A 26311-nucleotide genomic window follows, 5' to 3' on the forward strand; every position below is an offset into this window, starting at 1 on the left:
GATTAAATCACCAACTGGGCATTTACACAAGAATATTTAAAGACTCATTCCCTCTTAAAAATATATGTGCTTTCATTAAAACCTTTTTGTTTAAATGGTTCCATAAAGAACCTTTAACATCTGAAGAACCTTTCTGTTTCACAAACGGTTCTTTGTGGTGAAAGAAGGTTCTTCAAATGACAAAAGGTAAAAAAATTATGGTTCTGTAAAGCACGTTTGACTGAATGATTTGTTGTGGAACCAACAATGGTTCTTCTATGGCATTGCTGTGAACAAGCTTTTAAAAGCACCTTTATATTTAAGAGTGTTCTTAAGTTTCTTAAAGATTAAATCAAGTTTGAGGCTTAATTGAGCATTGCACTGTTTTCTTTGACACGTGTTGGTACCAAAAACATCAAAACATCAGGAAACAAAGACAGACCTGATTTAGTTAAAATATTTTTGCATTAAACTTTTATGAATTAAACTGCAAGATGTTTGATTGTGATAATTTAGAGCCCCAGTCTAGATTAAAATGTTGCTGCAAATAGTTTGCATGAAAATCTTAAATAACTGAGCCTAAATTCAAATAAAGAAATAAATAAAGCCAGCCAGACGGTTTCCATTAGATTGTTTTTTATTTCATGGAAATACAACATAATTATAATTCCTGTTCAGAACAATTTGTTGTACATTCTATTATTCTCTCCTTTTTTTTTGTATTTCAAAACATGATCACTTGTACAACAATATGAACAAAAATCTCATGTCACAAACAGATCCATGATGACAATAAATTACACCTGTCATGCTTTGAGATTTTAAAACAGCACGTCCTTAATGTCAAAACATTTTTTTTCCATCATCGTTCACATATTAACCCTTCCAAGAGCAAGAAAAATCAACTTGTATGCATAAATAGGTTACTGGAAAATTCCCATTTAATTCAACAGTTATTTAAAAACTGATTAAAATAAATCTGAAAACTCCAGGAAAACAGGAAATAACAGAATATGATGAGCATTCATGAGGTTACATTTACAACAGCCACATAAATTACAAAACTGAACAGAACGCTTGCCAATCTGCGTAACACTGCTGAAGCGAAGGGCCTGTAAAGGTAAATACTGAAATATATGAAATGTCAACATTTGAAATTTTATCTGTAATATTTCTGGAAATTTTAGCAAGCATGATATTGAAACAGCAGATGTCCAATATTTTTGCTTTTTGTCCATTATTGGTCAAGGTAATGCAGTATCATCACTGCTGTCTGTTACAGTAAGAAATGTCACCACAGCACAAATCCAGTTATTAGAACTTCAGAACGGTAAACTGCTTCACTAGTTTACATATGATTATTGTGCATAAAATCGCCCAAATCAATAGTTTAAAGACTGAGATTAAACAGACAGAAAAGATAAGTGAGGTTACTTTTCAACAGTGAGGCAAATACTGATATCAGTTAAGTACCAAAAAAAATGTCAACAAGTATTACACGCAATTCTCGACCGCAACATTTACAATGATGGATGTTACAAATGCAAATATCTGTAAACCAGTGCTGTAATGCAATAAAGAGAATGCTATAAACAGTTTTTGAGCATAAAAGAATTAGAAATAGGAGAAATTATTAAGGACATTTGTGTCCATATTTGTCAACAACTCAACATACTCTTGCTTTTTGGTCTGTATATTACAGTACAAACTATATTAGGATATATGGCATTTGTGAAGTACATGCAAATACTATTATAAATGAAATCTGTATGGGCATTGTTAAAAAAAAAAAAAAAAAAAAAACTGACATCAGTCATGTTTTCTTTTAATAGTTATTTATAATCAAAGTAATTTATATTTACTTTTTTTTTTTTTTTACTAGAACTTAACATTTGTTAGAACTTCCTCTGGTGACCTGGAAATAATTTCGGCAGTCCTTAATCTCTCAAACTGGTTCACTTCAAATGTGAAACGGATAGTGAGTGTTGATATTCATAAGGGTTAGATAACAGCTGGGGCAGACTGAGAAATCTACTGTGATTTTTAACCATGTGGCGAGACTGGAGGTTCGTCTCTTATTTAAATAAAGCCGAGACAGTCCTGAAAGCTCTAAGGCCCTGTACACTACATATGAGACCAATGTCACACCAGAGGAAGAATAGGATCACTGGAAGTCAAATAAAGTTGGTTTAACATGTGGTGGCCAGAGACTGATGTATAGGAGGCTGGAAACAGCGAACATGCTCCACAGTAGAACTGTCTGTCTCCACAGCCTTCATGTACTTGTTGAGGATGGCGAAGATCTCGTTGTTGAGAATCTGATACTTTCTGATGCGGTCTGCCATCTTTTTCAGGGGCTGAAAGTTACATGAAAAACATTAAATACGGAAGCCCATATCTACTTTCAGCATCGTTACTCTAATCTTCAGTGTCACATGATCATTCAGGAATCATTCTAAAATGCTGATTTGCTGCTCAAGAAACATTACTGACCTCAAACTTTTTAAGAGTTTCCTGCAATGATTTGTCATTTTTAAATAGTTCATGTCTATATGAAATCAGGAACTTACCACATTCTTAATGATCTCATCTTTGCCGTCCTGCCTCTGGACCTTCAGCAAGTGGTAGCAGAAATCGAAGAGGTCAAAGCGACGTTGTTGTCCTAATAGCACAATAATGGCACATCCAGCCCAGTTCAGACCATCACCGAAGCACTGCCTAAACACAAAACGAAATCGAAATCAAGTGCTCGCTTGCAATTTTTTATGTAAATTACAAACTATTCCAAAAATCCAAGCTGAATGTATATGCATACTCTGCAGTGAACTCGTGCGTGCCCACAGGGATGCAGTACACAAACTGCATGGCGCTCCAGAGGCGGTGGAACTCCATGCACTCGTCCACATGCATGACGCCATTGGTGGGGGGAGGGCCTCGCCACACGCTGTCCTGAAGGAAGCTGCGAATGCGCGTCAGGATGACTTCAAACATGGACAGACCACAGCACAGACGCTCCTTCGTCAGCAGGTCTCCCTCTCGAGCTATTGCAATTTGCTAATAAAGGCAATTAAAAAACAAAACCAAATCAACCTATTCATGTACAACAGTGAAGGCATAAACAGTCTAAATCCAGTGGTTACAGAAAACAATCACCCACCCATCTTTAAAAGAATCAAGCCCTGAAATGAAGACGGACAGCTGTATTTACTCAGTGCAACTTATAACATCCAAGTGTAAGATAGAACACCAACATGTCAGAAAAAATAAAAAAACAGAATCGCCGAGTTGGAAAAAGGATCACTCCCTCCTAAAAATGACCTATAAACTCAATCAGGTGTAGCTAATCACCTTCTCAATGGCACACAAAGCCAACTGACTTTCAACTGTGATCAGTAGTGCTAATTTTGATCTGGTCAGCGTGAAAAGAGCTTTCCTGGAGCATTTCAGTCCTCGGTAGCACAACCGAAGCACTGTCAAAAAGAGCTCTGGGATAAAGTTAAGTCAAAAATTTCAAAGGCTTTATCAATGCCTAAAAACACAGTGAAGTCTATTATTAAGAAGTGGAAGGTATTTGGTACAACACAGACCCTCCCTGGACCAGGATGTTACTTTAAACTGGATGAAAGAGCCAGACTACTTTACTGAAATAAATTTATTATTCTATTCAGCAAAAATACATTAAACTGATCAAATGCAATGGCAAAGACATTTACAATGTTGCAAAATATTTCTATATAGAAAAAAAAAAAGAATGTGCTACATATTTTGTTACTGACAAATGCAACGATTGACTCACCTGTGGGGTCCCAAGTCTCTCAATGAGGGGCACCAGGTGAAGAGGAGCATACTTTGCCTCCAGCCTCTTCATCCTCACCTCAAGTCGCTCACCCTCTGTAAACATACATCATTAAATGAAGATTTCAGCAGGTTTAAAATTGAACTCATATAAAGATTTCTTAATCAGAAAGCAATTATGAGAAACACGATCTTGTAGTTTTTAAATGTAATTTTTTTTTCACCTTTTATGTAGACTCTTGGGAGGATGTTCTGGAATGGTGCTGCATGAAGTAAGTCACAAACTTCTTCCTGTGACTGAGTTCAAACAAACAAAACAAAAAACATGATGAGGAATGAATGAAAAATGCTTCACCACACTGCTAAATGAAATCTGAATCAAGCTTTACATACAAACATCACACACACACCCACACACACACACACACACACACACACCAGTGTAAAAATGGGTTAGTTGTAATATATATGAAAATGTAACAGTCCTAACCATGATGATATTTATGTATAACTGATGTTGGCTGAGAAGCTCGGAATAACGGTAACTGATTATACCACATTGTACTGATAAATCTCATCCGAAAATCTGATCACAAATAGCACTTTCTGATTCTAAAAAAAAAAAAAAAAAAAAAAAATTTTTATATAATAATAATAATAATAATAATAATAATAATAATAATAAATATATATATATATAAATGAAAAAAAAACAACAACAACTTGAAACAAGTTCAAAACATTTCCTTTAAATCGCTAGCTTTGAACAGCATTTCTATTATTATGCATAGTCTCATATCTATTAGATATTTATATTTAGATAAATTATATAAATATTTACATATTTATATATAATATGCCTATTTCTGTGAGAATTATGATAGTTTTTTTTGCAATAAAATGTTATAATATTTGTTGAAGATATTTTGGTTACCCTATTAAAGGGTGTCATATCCTTTATTTTATTAATTTAACACTATTTTTTTTCATTAAGTTGGTCTATGCATGCATGCAGATTGTCCTCGGTTGTTGTGACATGCCCTACTTTTTTGATCAACATTTAAGACATTAACTTGAAAAAAAAACGTGTGTGTTCTACGTTTCAATCTCCTGTACTTCATCTTGCTGTTTTTAACACAAAAATGAGTCATGTGACTGCCCAATCCAAACTGTAGATCACAAAACATTGTTTTGAACATCACTAACTATCAATATGCATTCTATTAAACCTCTACATCAACATTTACTAATATAAACCCAGAAAGATATAAAATATGGGATAAATTAATTACTATTGTGGCAGTTGGTGTAAACCCTAAATTAAATGTAATGTGGAAAGTTCAAGGTCTCATGGCACTGACCTTCAAATCAATGAGGCACACAAATCTGAGCAAAAATGACTTCATTCACAATAATAAAACAAGCACTGAACAACACCTAAACAAGAAGAGAGATGACCAGAAAAGCACCCTGACAGAAACAATGTTAATGAGAGATCAGCGTGCAATGATCATTCGACATTCACTATGCTTCAGAGAGAGAGAGAGAGAGAGAGAGAGAGAGAGACCCAAACAGAAACACGAGAGAAACAGGCATCAGAAGAGTTACAGTCAGAAGAAGAGTGTATGGAAGCAGATGTGCACCAGTACGGGACGTCACAGGCAGCCAGAGAGGAGTCGTGACTGCCATGAAAGCAAGGAAGACTTTCTTTAGAGGAAATGATCCTAAATAAGCCTCTTAATATCAAGCCACTGGGCACGTGCAGAAACGTCATGAAAGTGCCAGACGTTCACAGCTCCGTATTACATTTCAAGTTTTATTCTCTCGTCTTGGTGACACTGGCATCCTTGAATCCATGGCAGAACACGGCACAAAAGTGACTAAAGAAAAAGTATAAAAACCAGGAAGAGTGTGTGTTCAGTCAGTTTGTGGTTCAGTTACATGTGTGAGGCCTAATTCCTTACCACCTGTAGTTGTTGCCAGCGTGTAATGAGAAATAAAGTTGCTTTTTAGGGGCAGATGGCAGCAGTGTCCTCCACCCACACACTCATTAATATACACACAGTAATTCATTAATATTCACATCCAGAAATGCACACATATTAGTATACACATCAGCGTACAAATTCAAATATGCCTCTTTAAGCAGCTCATTTGCAAAGCCAGGCTGAGTCATGTCATGATTGAGCCTTGAAATTTGGTGTGTCAACAGGATGCTTTCATTATAAAAAAAAAAAAAAAATCTTTAGAGCAAATCATACTTATTCAGAAGAAAACAAGGCATTTTATAACAGATCAGACCTGCAAACCTTGAAAAAGAATTAAGAGAACAGCAATAGTGCAATGCTTAGTTCATATTATTTTGCACTATTTTGCTTTGCACTTATTTCCTCTTATACACCACCACATCATGAAGAAAACAATGCAATAATTTATAGATGAGACAGGGATAACCCATCAGCCTTAAAATGTGGATTTGCAGTCAATGTTAGCATAAGGCTACAAGGAAAACTAAACACTGCTTTAAACACCATATTGAACATAAAGGTGGCACCAGATTTTGTGTAATCTTACTAGTGTACTTTGATGTCAAAATGCGTACCTATTACACAAAATGTGTACAGGTTGGCAGGTCTGAAAGATTAAAGCTAAAATAGAAATCTCAGCTTTGAGATGAGGTTTTAGATTTATTGATTAGGACTAAGTCATGCAAATAGGAAAATTAATTCAGAGGGGGTCTCACCAGAGCTTGCTCGATGAGCAGACAAAAGAGGATGGCATTGCCCACCTCCCTCAGACTCTGAAACACATCTGTCTTGAGCTCAGCATACTCAATGATGTCTTTCAGCTGATGGTGGAAGAACTCCAAGATGCCTGACAAATGGTCCACATTACATAACTTAAAATCCAGGCTAGGATCTGACATTCACATCCTTAAGTTACAGCCTTCTTCACTTTAACGAGCTATAAAATGTTTTACAAAGTGTTATACAAATTGTTTTAAATCATACATTATACTTTTTTTTTATTGTAAAAGTTTTCACCCTTTTCTTTGTATTTATTCTATTCTTTGAATTTATAAATCCTGTAGCAGATTAAGACAGGTGGAGTTAGGGGAGGTGGAGGGACTGTGACACGACTGGAGTGTTACTAGCTCTGATCTCACCTGGTGATCCGTACTCATGACGAGGGAGACGGCAGATCTTGGGCATCACCTCTATGAGGGTTTTCACATACTGCAGGATGGTGCCTTGCAACTGGAAAAGACAGAGGAACAGGACAAGTGATCAGAACTAAATACTGGAGTAGTGCATGAAACCTACATGTACACATAGCAGAGAGACAAAATACCAAGCTCTTGACAATCTTGAGCAGCTCCTCCATCACCACAGCAATGCCCTGGTAACCAAGAAGACGGCAGATTGTTTTGAAATGTGGAGGACCCACAAAGTTCCTGTAGGAACTGTAGATGTGGGAGTAAGCAATGTTCAGAGGCTGAAAAACAGAGCGAGATGTTTAAAAACAGACATCAATATTCTCTAGCACACTTTAACACATTCAAGTCTTTGGTTTGGTAGCACAGACTAATTATGCTGCTTACAGACCTTGGAGCCATATAAGTAGTAAGGCTGGACATTGGCAGGTTTGTCCCTCTGAGGCTCCTGGGTAAAGGGAATGGCAGTCCGCACAAACCTGTTCCATGAGATCGAACACTTTTGTCAACTATATTGAACCACATTTGTACGGGTCTAAATCTACAACTTTTGTTTACCAACCTGTTGGTGGAGCCATTGTAACAATAGTTTGGTAAGAAGTCAAAGTTGAGTTCCCAGAAGACATGCAGTGTGATGCGGCCGTATGGAGCAGATACGTTGTGATTGGCCTCACGGAACATGGCGTCAAAACTGTCCAGGGTCATGTGCTTCGAGAGCAGGCGATGAGTCAACCTGTTGATTTCCATCAGCCATTCAAGCTCCTGAAACACACATGACCAGAACAGTTTCAGTTTAGTGAAAGTTCTTAGAGGATTTCTAAATCAAGTAGGGCTGCACGATTATCACAAAAATCATTATTGTCGATTATTCCCTTAAAACTGTAATTCCGATTATTAATTATGATTATCACAATTTACATTGAATGATGTTTATACTATTGTTTGATGCAACTGCATGCAGTATTTTTACATGAAAATAAACAAGCTGAAAAACCTTAAGTGCTTTTCTATAGTATTAAGGCTCAAATGTCAACCATACATCGGACTGGTTTCTTTTTTAAATGATAAAAAAGTAAAAATATGAATGGTATTATAATGTTACACTAGAAATAAAATTAAAATAATGGGAAAATCCCTTAAGATAACATTTAGAAAGAAAAAACGCATCTTAAGCATGCAGAATAACATAAGTGGACTTTAAACGATTAATTGCCACTTTGAACGATTACGTAATTGTGGAATCCATAATCGTAATTGCGATTCGAAAAAATTTTAAGATGTCCAAATGAGTAAGAAAATTTTCTGCAATACCGAAGAAACAGAGATTATGATGACAACAAATACCAAAACAGTCTAAAAGCACAAGATTCTCACCACTATGGAGGTGAGGTCCTCGCTCTCAAAGCGGCTGATGGCCTGATCCAGGGATTTGTACATGGCTGCTGAGATCCTCTGGGTTATCAATCTGTTCAGGTCAATGGAGCGACCCAGCAGCTAACAAAACAGAAACATGTTGTTAGAGTCATCATTTACAGAGTACTGAGAGTGATAGCTAGCTGCCTATTCTAATTGGACATCGGTGTCTTGTCACACCTGAACATGTCTCTGTTTGAGCAGCGTTTCGTAGCGGTTTGAAGGCGGGTATGGAATGATCACACCATAGTTCTTACACTCCGCACGGAAGCGTTTGTCTAGGAGGACACTGTGAGGAAGAGAAAGAAACATACAATCTATAGCAGAATGATTTCTTTGTTTGACCTCTTAAATTAAGCTTGAGAACCATTTAAAATGAGGAAGAGTTAATGTTACCTTCCAGCCATTGCTTTGTAGTAGGCAAATATCTGGTCAGCTAACTTGTACACAAACTGATCGAAACACAGGTTGACCTAAAATGGAAAAGAGATTGCTTCTGTTTTTACTTAAGATCCTTTTGAACGGAAGACAATAATGAATAAGCTGATAATAAATAAGTAGATATTCACTCTACCTCGGCCTCTATCTCATCATAGAGGAACTGCTTCTTGAATTTGGTGAGGGCATAATAACCACTATCATTATAAAGGTCCAACGGATACAGCACATATCTGAGAAGGGAAAAAAATAAATTAATCAAAAAAATTCTATAATCTGACAGACACGATTAGTGTTCATAGAGACTACTGTTCAAAGGTTTGGGGTTGGTAAGAAGTCTCTTATGCTGTTGTTACAATTTTAAAATAACTGTTTACTATTTCAATGTTTTTTGTGACGGCAAAGCTGGATCTTCAATGTGTCATGATCCTTCAGAAATCATTCTAATATGTGATGTGGTGCTCAAGAAAAATCTCTTATTACTTTCAATCTTAAAAACAGTTTTGGTGTTTATTATTTTTATGGATGCTTATATATTCACAATCAATTTAACACATCCATACTGAATAAATAGAAGACTGACCCCTAAATTTGGACCGCTAGTGTAGCTTAATACCCAGTATAAACTTTGTGTATGTGGCACATACTCCATCATGGAGGGCTCTTTGGTCTCCAGAATGTGGTCGGTGAGGATCCAGGGCATGGACATCTCAATTGGGAACTGGATGCGACGGCCCATGGTGAGCTCCAGAAAGAACTCTCGGAACCACAGTTGGGACAGATCACAGCACTGCTGCAGGGCCTCTGACAGCCAGACAGGAAACAATGAGAACCTCATGCAAAAAAGACTGCAACATTTCTCAGTCTACTCTCTGTTGCTGTGAAAACTATGAATATGAAAGTGAAGATGTAGTTGTGACCCATTCTCGGAATTTGTGCTCTGCATCCAAGTGAACACACACACACACCGTGAACACACACCCGGAGCATATGCACTTTACATATAAAGATGATGCAGTTGCTTAACAGAAAACTGTTGCTGTTGTCTCACCACTAAAGTTCAGGAGATGGGTGAAGAAGAAAGACTGCTTGTGGAAGTCCTCTATGGCCTGAACGATGGGGCCATCCAGACTGCTGCGAAGAGTCTTCTTAGAGCCACTTTTATCGGCGATGAGAGACTCCAGCATGGTGCGCACCATGTAAAGCTATATGACCGGGAGGAGCAGATAGTACTCAGAAACAAACCTCACAAATAGCATTAAATATCATCTATGTTGCAAACACAGTTTGACTGACCTGTGTGCTTGAGGGGCCAACCGTGCGACGAGGAACTTTGATGTCAAATCCTCCTTTGGGGTCCTTCTCTCCCCTCAGACAGGGGTCATTAGGAGGTTCTCTTCCCCCTTCCCAATCACAGATGGTTTTACGAATTGCCTGAAGTACACTATAAGGAAGCAAGGAGATAAGTAATGCCCAAAAAACTATATTTTGTTTTATGTGGTGTACATCTTACCTAATGAGGACGTTCTTTTTCTTGCGCACTGCCTGTCTGAGTGGCTCTCTCAGGGTCACTTGTGCAAAGTCCTGCAGGGCAGAGTAGATTGTGTGCCTGATGGCCTGGTTGAACACGCTCTCCATCCGTCCCATCAGCACCTGGAGACCCTTGATCATAGCGATGACCTCCACCAAGGCGAACTTCTCCTCGCTGGTGTAGTTGTAGCGTGTGGCGCGTTCATACTCCTCGGCTGTGCCAGGACAGTCCTTGTTGCAGAACTTATCAGTCGGGTGGACTAGTTTCCAAGAGTACTAGAGGACGAGAAGACAGTTTAAATGCAAGGTAGACGGAGAAGTGGAATGCTGCAAACTGTTTAAATGGTCTCAGACGCACCACTTCCATGACATGAGTGCTCCACTTGGACAGAAGCTGCAGTCCTCTGAGTGCCAGGTCAAAAAGCTCCTTGTATTCCTCATCAGACTTCTGACTGTCCAGCCCTGATCCAGTCACCACCTCACTGTTACTGTAGCGCGCCAGCTCTGAGATGAAGCGGATGTGGTCGTCTCTGATCTGTACCATCTGCTCGCAAAGGTTATACTGCGGACTGATGCTGCTCTGAGTGCAGGTCCACCTGAGAGAGAGAGAGAGAGAGAGAGAGAGAGAGAGAGAAAAGACACTGTTAAAAAGCTGTACACTTTTTAAAAGAACTCTCTTTGATATTGTGTAATATTATTACATTTTAAATAGCTGTTTTCTATTTTAATATATATTAAAATGTAATTATTCCTTTTTTCCAGAAGCCATTTCTCCAGTCTTCAGTGTCTCGCAATCCTTCAGAAACATTCTAAAATGCGCATTTGCTTCTCAAGAAACATTTCTATTATTCCAACATTCGTTCATGTTGAAAACAGCTGTGCTGTCTAATACTTTTATAGAAACTTTGACGATTTTTTAGGATTCTTTGATGATTAGAAAGTTCAAAAGAACAGTATTTATTTGAAATCTTTTCTAAAAACATAAATGTCTTTACTGTCGGTTTTGATGCAAATTTTGATACTGAATAAAAGTATCATTATCTTTAAAAAATCTAAACTTCTGAACTTCTTGAACCAGTCAAGTAATGCTAATAAGAGAACTAGCATCAGATAGAAAGCAAAGCACTTGTGGTTACAAGATCGTATCATTCATAAACTCAGTCGATCACTCACTTGGACTTGTTCTCTTCATAGTGGGCACTTGTTTCTATGTATCGTGACAGCTCGATCTGCATGTCTCCAAAGAGGGGCACGACCTGAAGCTGTGAAGGCATCCACACCAAATGTTACAATCAGAGAATTGTGACAAAAAAAAGTCCGTTTTCAAGAGAACCAGAAATTTTGCATTCACCTTAAAGAACTTGTCGATTTTGCTAAGGTTTATCCTTTTCTTTGCATCCAGTTTGTAGATGTTGCTGACATTTCCATCCATCAAGTATAGACCGAAACCCATGACCTGAAACACAGAGCCATGCCTTCATCTGTGAAGCTCTCTTTCAGCCGAGTCTAAAAAGCTTCCGCGGGAATGGACGCGCTCACCTTTAGCAGCATGTGTTTCTCACTGGGGGTCAGGTACATCTTGTTCTCGTAGTAATCCACAGAGATGTTGACAATATCAGCCAGCAGCTCCTCATAACCTGGGATCACCTCCAGCTGCTGGTGCAGACACTGGACAAACACCACATAAAACATGACACACTGCATGCAAATGTCCAAGTGAAACGGGAGGACAAAATCAGCCATGAAAAATCACTTTTATTGTATGGCCGCTCATCACACAAGTCTAACATATGGTACCACTTTAATGGTTCCTTTTAGTGTTTTCAATCATTATAGGCTCTTGACAGCCCTTAGTTACTGTACTTTAAATTGCCAATGTGTTGCATGAGCTGCATAACAAATAATTAAATATTTATTGAGTATTATGGACTATTCCTTTTATGTAAATTTGACCATATTTTAAGTTACACATACCTGTGTAATTCTGTTGTGATTGGCTAAAAACATCGAGAGGTTTTGGGACTCTTGGATGGACTGTGGGTCAGCCATCTTTCTCAGGAATTGAGCCGCTCTTTAAAGATGAAATAGCAATATAGAGCTTTTTATGTACATGTTTATATATTATAGCTTAAAAAAATGTAAATGTAAACTTGACTCTTATACCTCTTGTAAGCAGAGTGGTCATTTTTTACACTGCACTTCATGTTCTTCAGTTCGTCCAGCACGGCAAACATGTTGATAAACTTTCCTAAAGTGAGGAGGTAGGCCTCGGACACAAAGTCCTTCCTGCGTTCAGCATGACACAGTCGCTTTACCTCGCTGCAGAAACGTTCGATGGCCTTGCGCTAGAAGGAGGGATATCAATGTTAAAGCTACTACGACTCTCACTACTAATTTTGAAAGAACAACAACAACAAAAAACACTCCTTTATTTGAAAAGTTAAATATGAATATAAATATTAAGTAATTAAATGGAATGTAGCCTTCAAGTAAATGTTATTTTCTGTAAGTAATTAAAAATAAACACAAAAATGAAGACATAAGAAATAACGAGCAATGAGTGTTTCCCTTTTCTTATTAGTATTGTTGTTTGATGAATAATCATGTCATTTCAGATTTAATAAGTAATGAATGGAGTTTTTTTCCCTCTCTCACCTGGAAGTACATGAATTTCATGAGCTTGGTGACCTCAGGTTCCAGCACCTCCACGGTCTTCTCGTAGATCTCCACACGGTTTGGCTGCTCGTTGCACTTCACCTGATGTGCACAAGAGGGCGTCATTAAACTGGCAGGATTCAGAACTGGGTTCATGAATAATGGGTCTTTTCCCTGCAGTGAGTGCAGGGCAATTATGTTGTTGAATTTGGTCATTTCAATCATAACTTGGGGTTCAGATTATCTTCAGATCGAGAGCATATCTTAAAAAAAAAAAAGTCAATTAATGTAAAACAAGACTTGGCACGTAGTCGTTCAAATGTTGACAGCAACATTCAAACTTCAATAAATCTATGTGCACTTGACACATGATACTCTAGCATATTCTTATTGAGTTCCTCTTCTACACCATGACTTGCCTGATAGTAAAAGCGTATGTGGGCCAGTAGTTCAAACAGTGCATGATTTTACTAGAGTACTGAGAATACACCTCAAATTGGACCACACTTACTGCATCAGATGTCACGTGTGTGTGTGTGTGTGTGTGTGTGTACCTGAGGAATGGCTCTGGAGCAGCTCCTCCAGGTGTACAGCATGACAGCATACTCATGCCCCTCCTCCAGCATTTCATTCTGAGAAGAAAAACACAGTTTGAAAAAGAGGAAAAAGAACAACTATAAAAGGAACCACTCACATAATCTCATTTTTCGGACATCATGCTTTCGAAAAAACAACAATCCATCAGACACTTATTTACTGGAAGTGACCATTATTGCTACGTAGAATAACTCCATGTTCCTTACAGGAATTATTTGCAAGGCGGCAATGGTGGTATAAAAAGTTGTAAGGCTGTTCATAGACAGAGGAAGAGATGAAGAGAGGGAGAAAGTCTAGAAAGCTCATCTGATTAAAGTGGAGGCAATTCAGTTTTGTCATTTCATGCTGCATACATTGATTTAAATGTAAAAATGTGAGAAGAGACAATACAAGTATGCAGGTATGATTTTAATTGTTCCCATTGCAAACGCTGTATTAACTTAGTCAGACCACAGCATTCTTATTCTATATATAGCGAACTTATTCACAGCATACAAAGACCACATTTATGAGCTCATTAGAGATTTAGCAGAAGGTAGCTGAAGCAAACAGGACCTCCAGTCCTTGAGGACTTTCTGTTTCACAGAGTAATGTGCACTCCTGTTTGACAGTCCACGCACATCCACGAGCCACTGAGCTGTGAGAGGAAGAGGTGGAGTAGCTGCTTTAACACCATTTTTATCCTGCACAAAACCCCACAGAAACTGAAAACTGTACAAAACAAGCATAAACAAGGGTGTCTTTGAGAAAATGTGTTTGTCCTGAGCTCTCTGCCTTTCACCTCTGATAAAACAGAAATGAAACTGATGGGGTTTTTATATGGCACAAAACATCTTGCCCAGCTTTTACACGCCTGACCCTTAAATAGTCATTACAGTTGCAAATCTGTTGATGTGGTTTGAGATGCTCTGACAGATGGATGTTCACACAGAAATTCACACAAAGCAATCTATGTTTAGGATAAGGAAATACCTTCTTTTAAAGTCCTCATAAACTAAGTTCAAATTTAGATTTAGAGTACATACAATTTTACGTGCAGACTCATCAGTCAAATAGGATTTGGAATATTCTTTCAAAGTCACAAACCTTAAGAAAAAAAAATACTGTTGCAATACCATGATAGAACCTGATAACTATTGCTACTTATTCTTTGCCACTGTATCATTCATATACCATGGCATTTAATTGTTTCTTTTAATAAAATCTAAATTGTAATGTTTTGGAATGATGCTTATCAAGGATGCATTTGATTAATAATAGAGTAAAAAAGTACTTATAAAATATTATTACAATTTAAATCATATCTTGTTTTCTATTAAAATGTCAATTATTTCTGCTGAAACTGTGTTTTCAGCATCATTACTCCAAGTCTTCAGTGTCACATGATTCTTTAGAAATCATTCTAATATGCTGATATGCTGCTAAGACACATTTCTTATTATCAATTGTCACAACAGCTGTGCTGCATAACATTTTTGTGGAAATTGTGATACATTTTTCATCAATCTATGATGAAAAGAAAGCATCTTTTTAAAAAATAGCAATACTTTGTAATATTATAAATGTCACTTTTGATCAATTTAATGCATTCTTGCTGGATAAATGCTGGATAGGTGCTTCACAGAACACCATGATATAGCCAGTTTACATTGTGAAAAAACACGGTTTTGTAACAACACCTAAAAATTTGCTAACGTAATGGTATTTTTTGTAAGTAAATGCTTTGGGAAGCTGCTCTGTGCTTATTTAAACATCACTGTAGCAAAGAAAAGCCAACATCAGATAAACTGAATGACTGTTTCTGCTTCTCAGTGCCCTTCTGATAAAAATTTCAGAAAGAACTATAAAGAGCAGCTTTGTTATAATGCAACATCCTTTTGTTATTGCTGCTCTTGGTCACATGACCAGCAATTCTAATGTGCTGTTTCACAAAGTCCTCCTTCTACTCACCATGCTGGAGTGCACAGTGGCCTGTTCAATGTAGCGGGCAATACCAGTGACAAACGCATTTCTGTCTTCGAAGTTGGTGTCAAAGTTTGCCTAGTAACAGACAGAAGGTCAGTCCAGTTATGTCCAAATTTACTGTAAACTCTACATCCAACAGCGACTATAAAAAAGCATTTGTGTAAATGTACCTGGTACATGATGGAGGATGGTGGGGGTTCGATGCATGGCTGCTGGTCTGGGAGGGGAAGCTCCTCCAGCAGGTCCACATTGGACAGCGCATCCTCCAGGGTCACGTGGGTGGTCATTGCGACACAGGTTCACTCACAAAACAGTCCAATCTGAAACATACATAAACCATGAGCTTTAACACCATCAGACAAGGATGCTGGACAAGGATACTCAATTGCATGAAACACAGTCTATGAAACACTAGCATTTGACATGACCTTGAAGTAATCCCTCTAGTTAAAGTGTTTCACTTGGCTTCACCGTTGGAATTCAATTAGGTTCCAAACACAAGCAATGGCGTGGCTGCCAGCAAATCATAAGAACTAATGAAACGTTACATATTATGCATGTTGTGCTTTTATTATTTATAATATAAAGGAGGGCGATACTAACCAAAACCTGACATGAGTTATTTTATGTTATCATATCATCATATATATGTTATCATATATAATCACTTTAAAGATAATTTTGCTTAAAATAAGGTTTAATATTTTTGTTAATTCTCTACAGCAATTTCAACATACCATGACTTCAGACATAACCTAATGTGTTAACGTGAATAAGCCAAGATGGTCATTTTGATGTTTTTTTCTTTTGTGTGAATTTGACTATATTCGCAATAAGCCATGAATAACCAATTGAGCTCTCTTTTACGGTTTATTGCATGTTTAAAATCACTTCAACATAACATAATATAATATAGTATAATGTAGTGCTGGGCGGTATACCGGTTCATACCGAAAACCGGTGTATATTTTCGTTACGATATAAATTTTTATATACTGCCATACCGATGTATTTAATTACTCAATGTTCGTAATGAACGTTATGCTGCGCCGTGGCCGTGCTACACTGTTTCAGATGGACCCTTTACAATGTTGCACTTTAAGCAGCGACTGCGAGGCGTGATGAGGGTAAACACAGTAGTGCTCTGGTGTTACGTTATAATGCCTGTTTCACACATACTCCATTTGCAGTGCGTATGCGTTGCATTTTTTTTTTACGCACCCATGTTAACGGATTCAAGCGTTCACACTGCACGCGGTCGCGGCTCGTCAGTGCATCAAGGAAGGGTTCGTCTGCAGCATTGCAGTGATTGTTTACGCACCGAGTCTATTTTTGCTGTGCTGCAGGCGCTGATTAAAGTGAAAGTGCATTGTTTGCGGGAAAAATTTGCAAATTAGCAAATTATGCAGTCATTTCACAATAAATGTATACTTATTAAAGCTGTGTTTCACACGCAACACATGGGTTTTTGGCTAGGTTTAAAACAATAAAAAGGTGCACTTTCAGATAAACAAGGAAAACAATATATATTTTCACTTTTATGGAGGCAGAAAAACAAAGTTCATTAAGACCCGTGGGATTGCTTGTGATAAAGATTTAAATGCGAAAGGCACAGGACTGTTTCTGTCTGTGGTGTTTTAATTTTACATATTTTAACAAGAAAAGTAGGCTAATTATTTTGTTTAAATGTTTTGCCGCTTGCTTGAGCAGCTTATTATACAAACCTAGAAGTAAAATGCATGACTAATGCATTGTTTATATTTATTGAGTTTAAAATAAAGACTCACAATGCTAAAAAAAATATGATATGACATTTACATGATATGAAATCAAAACAATGAACAAATGTTGTGTTTGTGGACTAAACAGCCGCGGAACTGTAGCAGACTGCAAACACGTCCTGTGTGAAAGCACAATGAGTCCGTGCTGCAGACTGCATATGAGTATTTGTGAAACAGGAGTAACAGGCAAGATGGATGCTGCAGAACTAGTAAAACATGACACAAAAGAACTTGTGCCAAAAAGAGGAGCCTGGTCTGCTGTTTGGAGGGTTTTTGGTTTCCAAAAATCCGACCTCGACCAAACAACCATTTTATTCTAGTGCTGTCGGGCTAAAACACGAGCAATTTGCTCCAGCACCTTAGCCGCAAGCATGTCTTGGAATATCAACCAGCAGAAAATGTATTGTACACCTGATTATGCAAAAAAAAAAAAAACTAATAAACCGGGAAACCGGCATAATTTTGAAAAAAAACCATGATATACATTTTTGTTCAAACCGCCCAGCACTAATATAATGGTAAAACTTTAGAACAGTGAACACATATTCACTATTAACTCCTTTATTATGGTATTATTTCCCTGAACAAACTCCATTTGCTGCCTTTGCTCTATATTGTATAGAAGAGTCAATCACTCAACAGACATTTCGAAAAGCAGCTTTAAGGCCCAATATACTTCAAATGAAATCGAAGAACGAACTGATATAACATCATTTTGAACAAAATCATGCCGAAACGAAGTTCGTTTTGAGTTGTTTTGGCAGTTCAAAACAGCTGACCAAAGAAAAATTTCTGCAGGAGCCCGTTTTGTCCCCTAAACACATTTGAGTTTCCATTGGTCCGTGGCGGTTACGCAATCAGTGGGTGTGTTCTAAAACTCCACCTTATTTGGCATGCAATTTTTTTTTTTCGGTTCGTTTCTCAAGAGAGAACAATATCTCCAGCCTAGTCACTAGCAACATGAATACACTGGAGTGTCGAATAGCTGAGCTGGCACAGATATATCCGCACCTGTGCAATCGCTCGCGGAGAGACTTTAAAGATTCAGGGAAAGCATTTAATTCCTAGAAAGAAATTGCAATGAAGCTTGGTGTCGACGGCCCAGAGTTATGCAAAAAGCAATGTAAAGAAACATCCGAGACAAGTTTTCCAAAGCCATGAAAAGAATGGAAGTAAAAAGTTATGATATAAGGTAGCAAGTTCCAAATATGTGTTTCAAATAAATATAACACAATACTGCTTTTTCTTTCAATAAGCGAATTTAAAGGGTATAGCATAAATGAAATGCCAAACGAACTTACAATAATAAACCTTTCAAAGTTTATCAAAAAGTAAATTTATCAGAAGTAAATCATGACATTCATGACAATTTATCCAGTTTAATAAAATAAATGAACACTAATAAAATGAAGTAAACTGACTCCAAATTTTTTTTTTTCACGTCATGCTTAGGTTTTACAGACTATGAGACATTCACACTTCCCATAAAGGACTGATTTTGGTTCTTTTGTATTGCAAACATGACACTTGACTCTGAACTGCGGCTAATCCCTATTCCTTTGGTCTATAATATTCTGACCATTGGTAATAGTCTCACACCTAGATTGCCTACACTTCCTCATTTCATCGTTGTTGTGTTTAGGGCTTAGGCGCGAGTTTCTCGACACATTTACATTAATCTACACCCCGTCTCCAGCAGCACGAGGGTGTCGGAATGTTCGTATACCATCGCTCAGCCTTTTCAAACTTCTTTTTGCCCCCAGACGAAGAACGAAAATGAACTTTGTTTGAGGTATACTGGGGCCTTTAGAAGTCATGATCCTATTTCTGTTTTTTTTACGGTTTCTTTTGTTAGTACCTAATACCACGAATGACACATTTCTTTAATGCTGTGTCCAAAAATTTTTTTTTACAACTTTTACAAATGCATCTCAAGACCCCTGCATTTTCAGGAAGTTGGGTTTGTTGAGGCGTATTGCCGATTTTAGACCCGAGGCTGATTTTTGACTCACAAAACCAATGCCTTGAATTAGAAGGTACTTCAATTGCTCCTGTGCAGAATACTGCAGAATTTATATATAGGACAATTTGAGGCAAACCTGTCAAAGAATATTAGTTCATTTATGGAGGATGAAAAACAATAATGAAAGAGAAAGGAGAAATGGGATTGGAAAATGTCAACCTTAGGTTGCCCACATGTCCAACATATCTGTTATGTTACAGCACAAATACATTTCAGGTCTTAAGATGTTTATGTATAATACAACATGATGAATCTGTCCAGAACAGGTGAAGTGGCCTGTTAGTCATTTGTCCAAGAAGGAGGCTGATTTTCAATCTTTACCTTCATTAAAACAATGACAGAGCATGGAAATGTGGAGTTTGTTTGACCATTGAGCATGGCACATGTAGGAAGAGAGATGGCCTGTGGTCACCATGTGATTAAATAAGGAGCCTATATGGAACAACAGCTCTCTTATGAGTAACCCAACAAACAGGAACTAAGTGGAACTTACGTAGTGTGAACAACGTACAGTAAAAGAGAAAAATGATGACGCATCGTAGCAACAACACACAGAGTGAAGGCTATTCACTGTGCAAACGAAAAACATTCTAGCAAAATGACCAAAAACAACTTACAATATGTCTGCAGGCTCTACCTGCACCATCAAATGCAACTGGAAAAATAATGGCTTTTCCAAACAGATTTTGGGGAGAATCAAATTATAAAAGGCTTATTTTACAGTTGTCTGTCCACATTAAGCTGGGGAAAAAACATTTTAACCTCAGACAACGACACATATCAACTTTAAACAGCACTCTCAACAGGTTTGGTGGGTTCAACCCAAAGTTAGTTTCAGGTGGTTGGAGGTCACAGCAGAATCACATGACAGAATAACGGTCTCAGACCATTCACAGTAGGTCAGGGTGGAAACAACACTTGATCACAATGCTGAAGGACAGAGAAAGGGCCAACATCAGGTCTTCACAAGCACAAACTAGCCCAGGGATGTATGCCAAATCAAATCAAAGTCATGTTACTGAGTTGTTAAGTGGTGAAAGCTACAAGAAACTTTTCCTAATGGAAAAACCCATTGTTAATATGTCACTTGCCATTTTTCTTGTACAGGCCACAAACAAATGTATGCTGATACGCTCAACGGCACTTTAACAATACAGATTCATCTATGCTGCTATAAAATGGGTGGGGTTTCCTTTCAGCATTTATTTATCTCACAACGTCATGCAACTATGTATTACAGGAGTTTTAATTTAGACAACAGCAACAGCTCTAAAACACGTGAAGCTCCTGTTCTGCTCAGCTGCTTCTGCAAAGCTTGTTCAAGTTCTGTCCTGAAAGAAAAATTAAGGTCCGCTTCAAAAACTTAGTGAGCCATTGTTCAAACAAATCGGTCCTTCTTTGAAACTAAGTCCCCATCAGGACCCCAAGAAGTTCCATTGTCTCGAATAACCTTTAATAAGTATGCTAATAAGTTAGTGCCTGATGATAATTTGATAAAAATCATATTATATGTCATTAGAACTACATTGTAATGACCATTAATGTCTACTTTATTTAGCTCAAGTACTAGCATAGCATACAAATGGCAAATTAGCCTGATATCTTAGCCTGATTCACTACACATCTGCACTTGCCCTACATGTATTCGCAACATGTAGTCTATTAGTGTTCCTGTAGCTCAATTGGTAGCACATTGCTTTATCAAGCGCAAGGTTGGGGTTCGATTCCCCGGGAACACATGATAGGTAAAAATTGGTAGCCTGAATGCACTGTAAGTCCCTTGGGATAAAAGCGTCTGTTAAATACATAAATTTAATTTCAATTTAATGTACTTATATAAAATATAAATACAGATATTTAATTTATTAGTTCATTATTATTTTATTTATTATTATTCATTAAACTTCGCAGACTTCAATAAAGTAACTAAATGGAATGTCAACGCAATAATAATGACTAAAATATACATTTTGCTCAAATATTTTGCATCCAAAAGTGGAAGTACTTTAAATCTCTTCCCCCTTTTACAAAAAACCATAAACTGCAGTACAAGATGTTTTCTGCAGCCAGTTAAAGACTAAACCGTAGTTTGTTTAGCAAAGCATTGTTTAAATATAGGTACTAAAATACATTTAGCTATTTTTGTTTCCCCCCTGCTGCAACAAAAATATACCGAACCATGACTTTAAAAATGAGACACGTAACAAGCATCATTTTTGTATGTAACCTCACTTCCCTAACATTTTAACAAATGAAATTGCATTATATAGTAATAAATTACATTATACATATTTTGGTGTATTCTTAGTTCAACTAATGTAGTTGATGAAGACCTTATTTATTTACAAGAAAATCCCATTTTTCACAGTACCATTTTGCAATCAACATAGGCGTCCGCCTTCAAATGCAGATTTCTAGTCATCATGGAACCTCATAAGTGACTCATATGGAACACTCTCATTAATATTCTGTGTGAGAGACTTGCCTCACAATTGAACACAAAATCACACATAACCAGAGTAAAAGAATCCATTTTAAAATGACGGAAACCACTTTTTATGATTATCTAATAATAAAAAATGACTCAATACATACTTCACGAAGGTGATCATTCTCTAACAGTGTAATATTCAACAAACAGAGCTGGTCTGCATCAAAAAAATCAAAAGGAGGATGTAGTTTGAGCCCTGGGTGTTTCTGCACATTGTGATCTGCTGAAAAGAATCATGTAAGGTGGCATGAGACATGTTCAGACTGATAACAACCTCAGAGCTGAATCATTGTCATTCAAAATGGGACTCTTGGAAAAAAAAACATCCATGACACCAACAAGTTCCAAGTGGAAGAAGTGATCTGACAGGGAGAGAGAGAGAAAAAGTGGGGGAGACAGAGAGGTAGACGCTTTGCCTGTGGAAAAGGATCCTGAGATACTAGAATAAACTTTCCCACAATGGCTTATTCTCATTGTACGGTGGGGTTCACTGTCTACATTCCTATACGTTCAGTGAGCATGACAAAATCGCACTACCACCAACATGAGCCACATGCTTTTTACTGAGATACTACAAACATGTTATCATGGCAACAATTCCAACATAAATCCATGCTTTTCCCAAAGCTCCCCACTGTCCACAACAATATTCAAAGGTCTCATGATTTTTCTAGTTGTTTATGATTTACTGTATATAGATTAAAGCTATAAAAGTCGGTAACTTTTGACGCTCTAGCGGTTAATAAACAGAACTGCTTGTGTCTTGCGGAAGAACATTGTAGCCGGAACTACTTCTCTCTATTTATGTCTATGAAGAATCACAAAGGTACTGGGTTACTCCGCCGCGGTACCCCCGAAGCAATCTAAAATAGTCAGAATATACACACTTATTATAGATGTACCCTAGTGATTCAGGACAAGCCAAAAACACGGTTTGGAAAATGGATTCATGGTGTACTCGCTTATTATATACATTTTGTAAATCTTGAACACAAAGAAAAGTTACGGACCGCAGCTCTGATTGGTTGTTTCTTACCGGGAGCAGATTAATTTCTGGAAATGGCAATAGGAAAACTGGGAGGAGCCAGAGGAGCTTGATTTTTTCACGGATTATCTATCTCATATTCTACTGTCAGGACATAATAACAGGTTTCACAAATACATTTTTACAAAAGTTACCTACTTCAGCTTTAAGGATAATGATTTTCAAAAAAAATTATTTTTACCCCCAATTTCTACCTGATACATATAATATTTTAGAACTTGTCAAAACTATTCAAATGTATATTCATAAAATTTCTAAAAGTACCTAAAGAGGTTTTAGTTTAATTCCATTTGAATGTGTGTGTGTGTGTGAGTGTGCGTGTATACACACTACTGGTCAAAAGTTTGAGATCAGTAAGACTTGTAATGTTTTTAAGTCTCTTATGCTCATCAAGGCTGCATTTATTTGATCAAAAATACAGGATAAAAAAAAACTGTAATCTTGCAAAATATATATTTTATATTTTAATATCCTTTAAAATATAATTTATTTCTGTGATGCAATGCTGAATTTCCATCAGCCATTACTCCAGTATAAAGTGTCACATGATCCTTGAGAAATCATTCTAATATGCTGATTTATTATTAGAATAATCAATGCTGGCAACAGCTGTGCTGCCAAATATATATATATATATATATTTTTTTGGAAACTGCAATACTTTTTTCAGGATTCTTTGATGACTAAAAATTTCAAAAGAACAGCATTTATTCAAAATATAAATATTTTCTAACACAGGTTCCAAAAAAATATTAAGAAGCACAACAGCTTCCAGCACTGATAATAAACCAGCAATCAATTAGATTGTTTTCTGGAGGATCATGTGACACTGAAGGCTGGAGTAATGATGCAGACAATTCAGCTGTGCATCACAGGAATAAATTATATTTTAAATGTATATTAAAATAGAAAAACGTTATTTTACATCATAATAATATTTCACAGTATTACATTATTTTTCTGTATTTTTGACCTTATAAATGCAGCCTTGATGAGCATAAGAAACTCCTGTTAAAGAATGTCTGAAATACACATATTTTAGCCTTTGTAGCTGACAACCACTGCTCTAGCCACATAAATAAGCTGTTCGAGACGTAAGGGTAATAAAGGCTTCCACCGCTGAAAAAGACTCACATTTGGGTCACACTACTCGGTTGGACATCATACTCGTGCTCTTTCTGCAAGCCTTGAGCTACAATTAGTCAGGCAGGCAGGCGGGACGTGTAATTGATGACTGACTGAAAGATTCTCCCTTATGTACAGACAGGCTACACTGAAACAACCCCTCCACATACTCTGGACTGTTCATGATTGAATCATTCAATTGCAGTTTCTGAGATGAGCAAAAATGTGGTTGATGATGTAGTTAAGAATGCATCATTTCCATCAGCAGGTGAAACAGTTTCATTATGAGTGCTGTTCACCATGCGTTTTATCACTGATTACATTTGCAGGTAAAATGACACAAACGGTTTTTCATCTGTATTCAGGAAACCAGTGGTTCCTTGTTCCCTTTCAAAGGAGCGTGTGCATAATTTGAAATGTGTAAGTGATATACAAATCATGGCTCAACATGCTTTAATGAATGAAAAAGGATTCTGCAAGAAGTTACAGTTAAAGCCGACAGGAAATGAAAATGTACCCCTTTTTTTGTTCCATGTTACTGACCTTGTAAATGTGAATGGAACTGTAATAACTCCAGCCTTTTCTTACAATTGACTGTGAATTGTTGCTACTTCGGTTTCATCGTCACAACTTTAAGGTGTGGACAACAGTTAACTTCACACCGTTTTCTCAAGAGTACTTGATTAGTGAATGAATATGTTTGTAGTCTACAAATGACCACTAAACTGGATAATGTACAGTTGACAACATACTGGTGCTACGTTCCTCTCACTCGTATCACTCCTCGTTTAAAAATGGTTATTACAAAATGTTTATTACAGCTTTAGACTGTGATAAAAATGGCCCTGGAGGACTTCAGTTTAATTTCATTTTGATAAATCCATAAAGACAATGAAATCATCTATCAGAATTTCAACCGGTAAAATATATAAAGAGCTAAATGAGAAAATAAAAATCTCAGAAAGAGTTTACTTTCAATTAACATGGATTGCAGATTAATACATAAAATAATAATATTGTGGCAGTGCTTGTCTTGTTATTGGCCAATAGCAGTCTACATTGTAGCGGACTATTTTCCTTAGAGGAAGGTTGAAACTAATTTAACAAAATATGTTGAATCATGTCATTTTTTTTATTTTTTGTTCGTGTATTTTTAATATCATAACTACCATTGTACTAAGCAGGATATCGTACAATAAGCTGGTCTATACCTCGCAATATCGTTTATTTTGCCCGTCAGGCTGCAAATGATCATTTCTGAATTACATTAACAGCTTGGACATGTTAACTAAACCCAATTGTTCGACATAAAATCCCAAAGTATGGGTCTTTAATCATAACATAAGCAAAACATATCCACGCGTTTAAATGAAAAGGCTTGAATTTAATTTATAGTCATTTAGTGCGTCATACAGCGCATTTCTTAATCATCAAAGGCGTGAAAATAACGGTTCGGTTGGCAATAACCCAGTCACCGGACACCAGCAGCACGAGCAAGCTCGACAGCTCGTGGAAAGAATGGTTAAAAAACATCCCAAAATGTACTTATGGCGACATGAAACGACACTGACCGTCAAGTAATCTAATTGTGCTCTAAAGTAAACAAATAAAGATAAAACGCATTCGTTCACACTTGAGATGTGTGAGATACGTGCGCTCTCACCCCACCCATAAAGCGGAGAGATGCTATCTATCAGCACCTCCATCATAATAAACCATCTTCCCCAAATTAGTGTTAAACGCCCTCAAACGCGAACACACAGGTAGCTGGCTTGAAACAACAAAATTCAAGCCAAAACCGTTTTCGTTGTGCAAATATGACTGAGCATCATGCCGGGGAATAACGTTACACGCGCAGGTTGGTGTCATCATCTCGCGCGCACCGTCGAGCGAGCGCTCTCATCTCTGTAATTCATGAAAATATTCACATTTACCTACCTGCTAATTGCATGTCCGCACTTAAACTAACGGACGGCCAGTGCAAAGCGGGGCGAAACAGTATGAAATAGCGTTGGTTCGGTGGAGTAGAATTGATGCTCTGGGCTCGGTCTCTATCCGCTAATCCACCCCACACAAAGAGTAGAAAATGGCTGCAAGTGCATGCTCTTAAAGAGACAGGCACCCATGTAAATCAGCATCTCTGGTGTGAGTCATCAGTTTGCATAGTCGATTTGTTTTTGTTTTTCGAGTAGTGGATTAATTTTAGCATGAATATAAACAAAGAAGGTAAGAGGAGTGCAGATTCTATGGTGTTTTCTAT

At 37.2% G+C, this 26311-nt stretch overlaps 1 protein-coding gene across 1 annotated transcript; it reads right to left on the bottom strand.

Moving 5' to 3' along the window:
* Window positions 1–1845: 1845 nt before the first annotated feature.
* LOC113057729 (cytoplasmic FMR1-interacting protein 2) lies at window positions 1846–26136 on the bottom strand. The gene is made up of 29 exons (XM_026225230.1): window positions 25990–26136; window positions 15757–15906; window positions 15572–15661; window positions 13579–13656; window positions 13025–13126; window positions 12533–12714; window positions 12344–12440; window positions 11909–12037; window positions 11721–11825; window positions 11543–11631; window positions 10728–10965; window positions 10353–10645; window positions 10136–10283; window positions 9891–10044; window positions 9487–9643; window positions 8976–9072; window positions 8798–8874; window positions 8582–8690; window positions 8363–8482; window positions 7551–7750; window positions 7380–7467; window positions 7126–7269; window positions 6941–7031; window positions 6518–6648; window positions 3999–4071; window positions 3776–3870; window positions 2795–3033; window positions 2550–2697; window positions 1846–2336 (listed from the first exon to the last, which is right to left on the bottom strand). The coding sequence occupies exons 2-29, from the start codon at window positions 15871–15873 to the stop codon at window positions 2169–2171; spliced, it is 3759 nt and encodes a 1252-aa protein (XP_026081015.1). The 5' UTR covers window positions 15874–15906; window positions 25990–26136; the 3' UTR covers window positions 1846–2168.
* Window positions 26137–26311: the final 175 nt, after the last annotated feature.

This window comes from Carassius auratus, chromosome 39 (assembly GCF_003368295.1).
Source record: "Carassius auratus strain Wakin chromosome 39, ASM336829v1, whole genome shotgun sequence".
In the NCBI taxonomy this organism is placed as follows: Eukaryota; Metazoa; Chordata; class Actinopteri; order Cypriniformes; family Cyprinidae; genus Carassius; species Carassius auratus.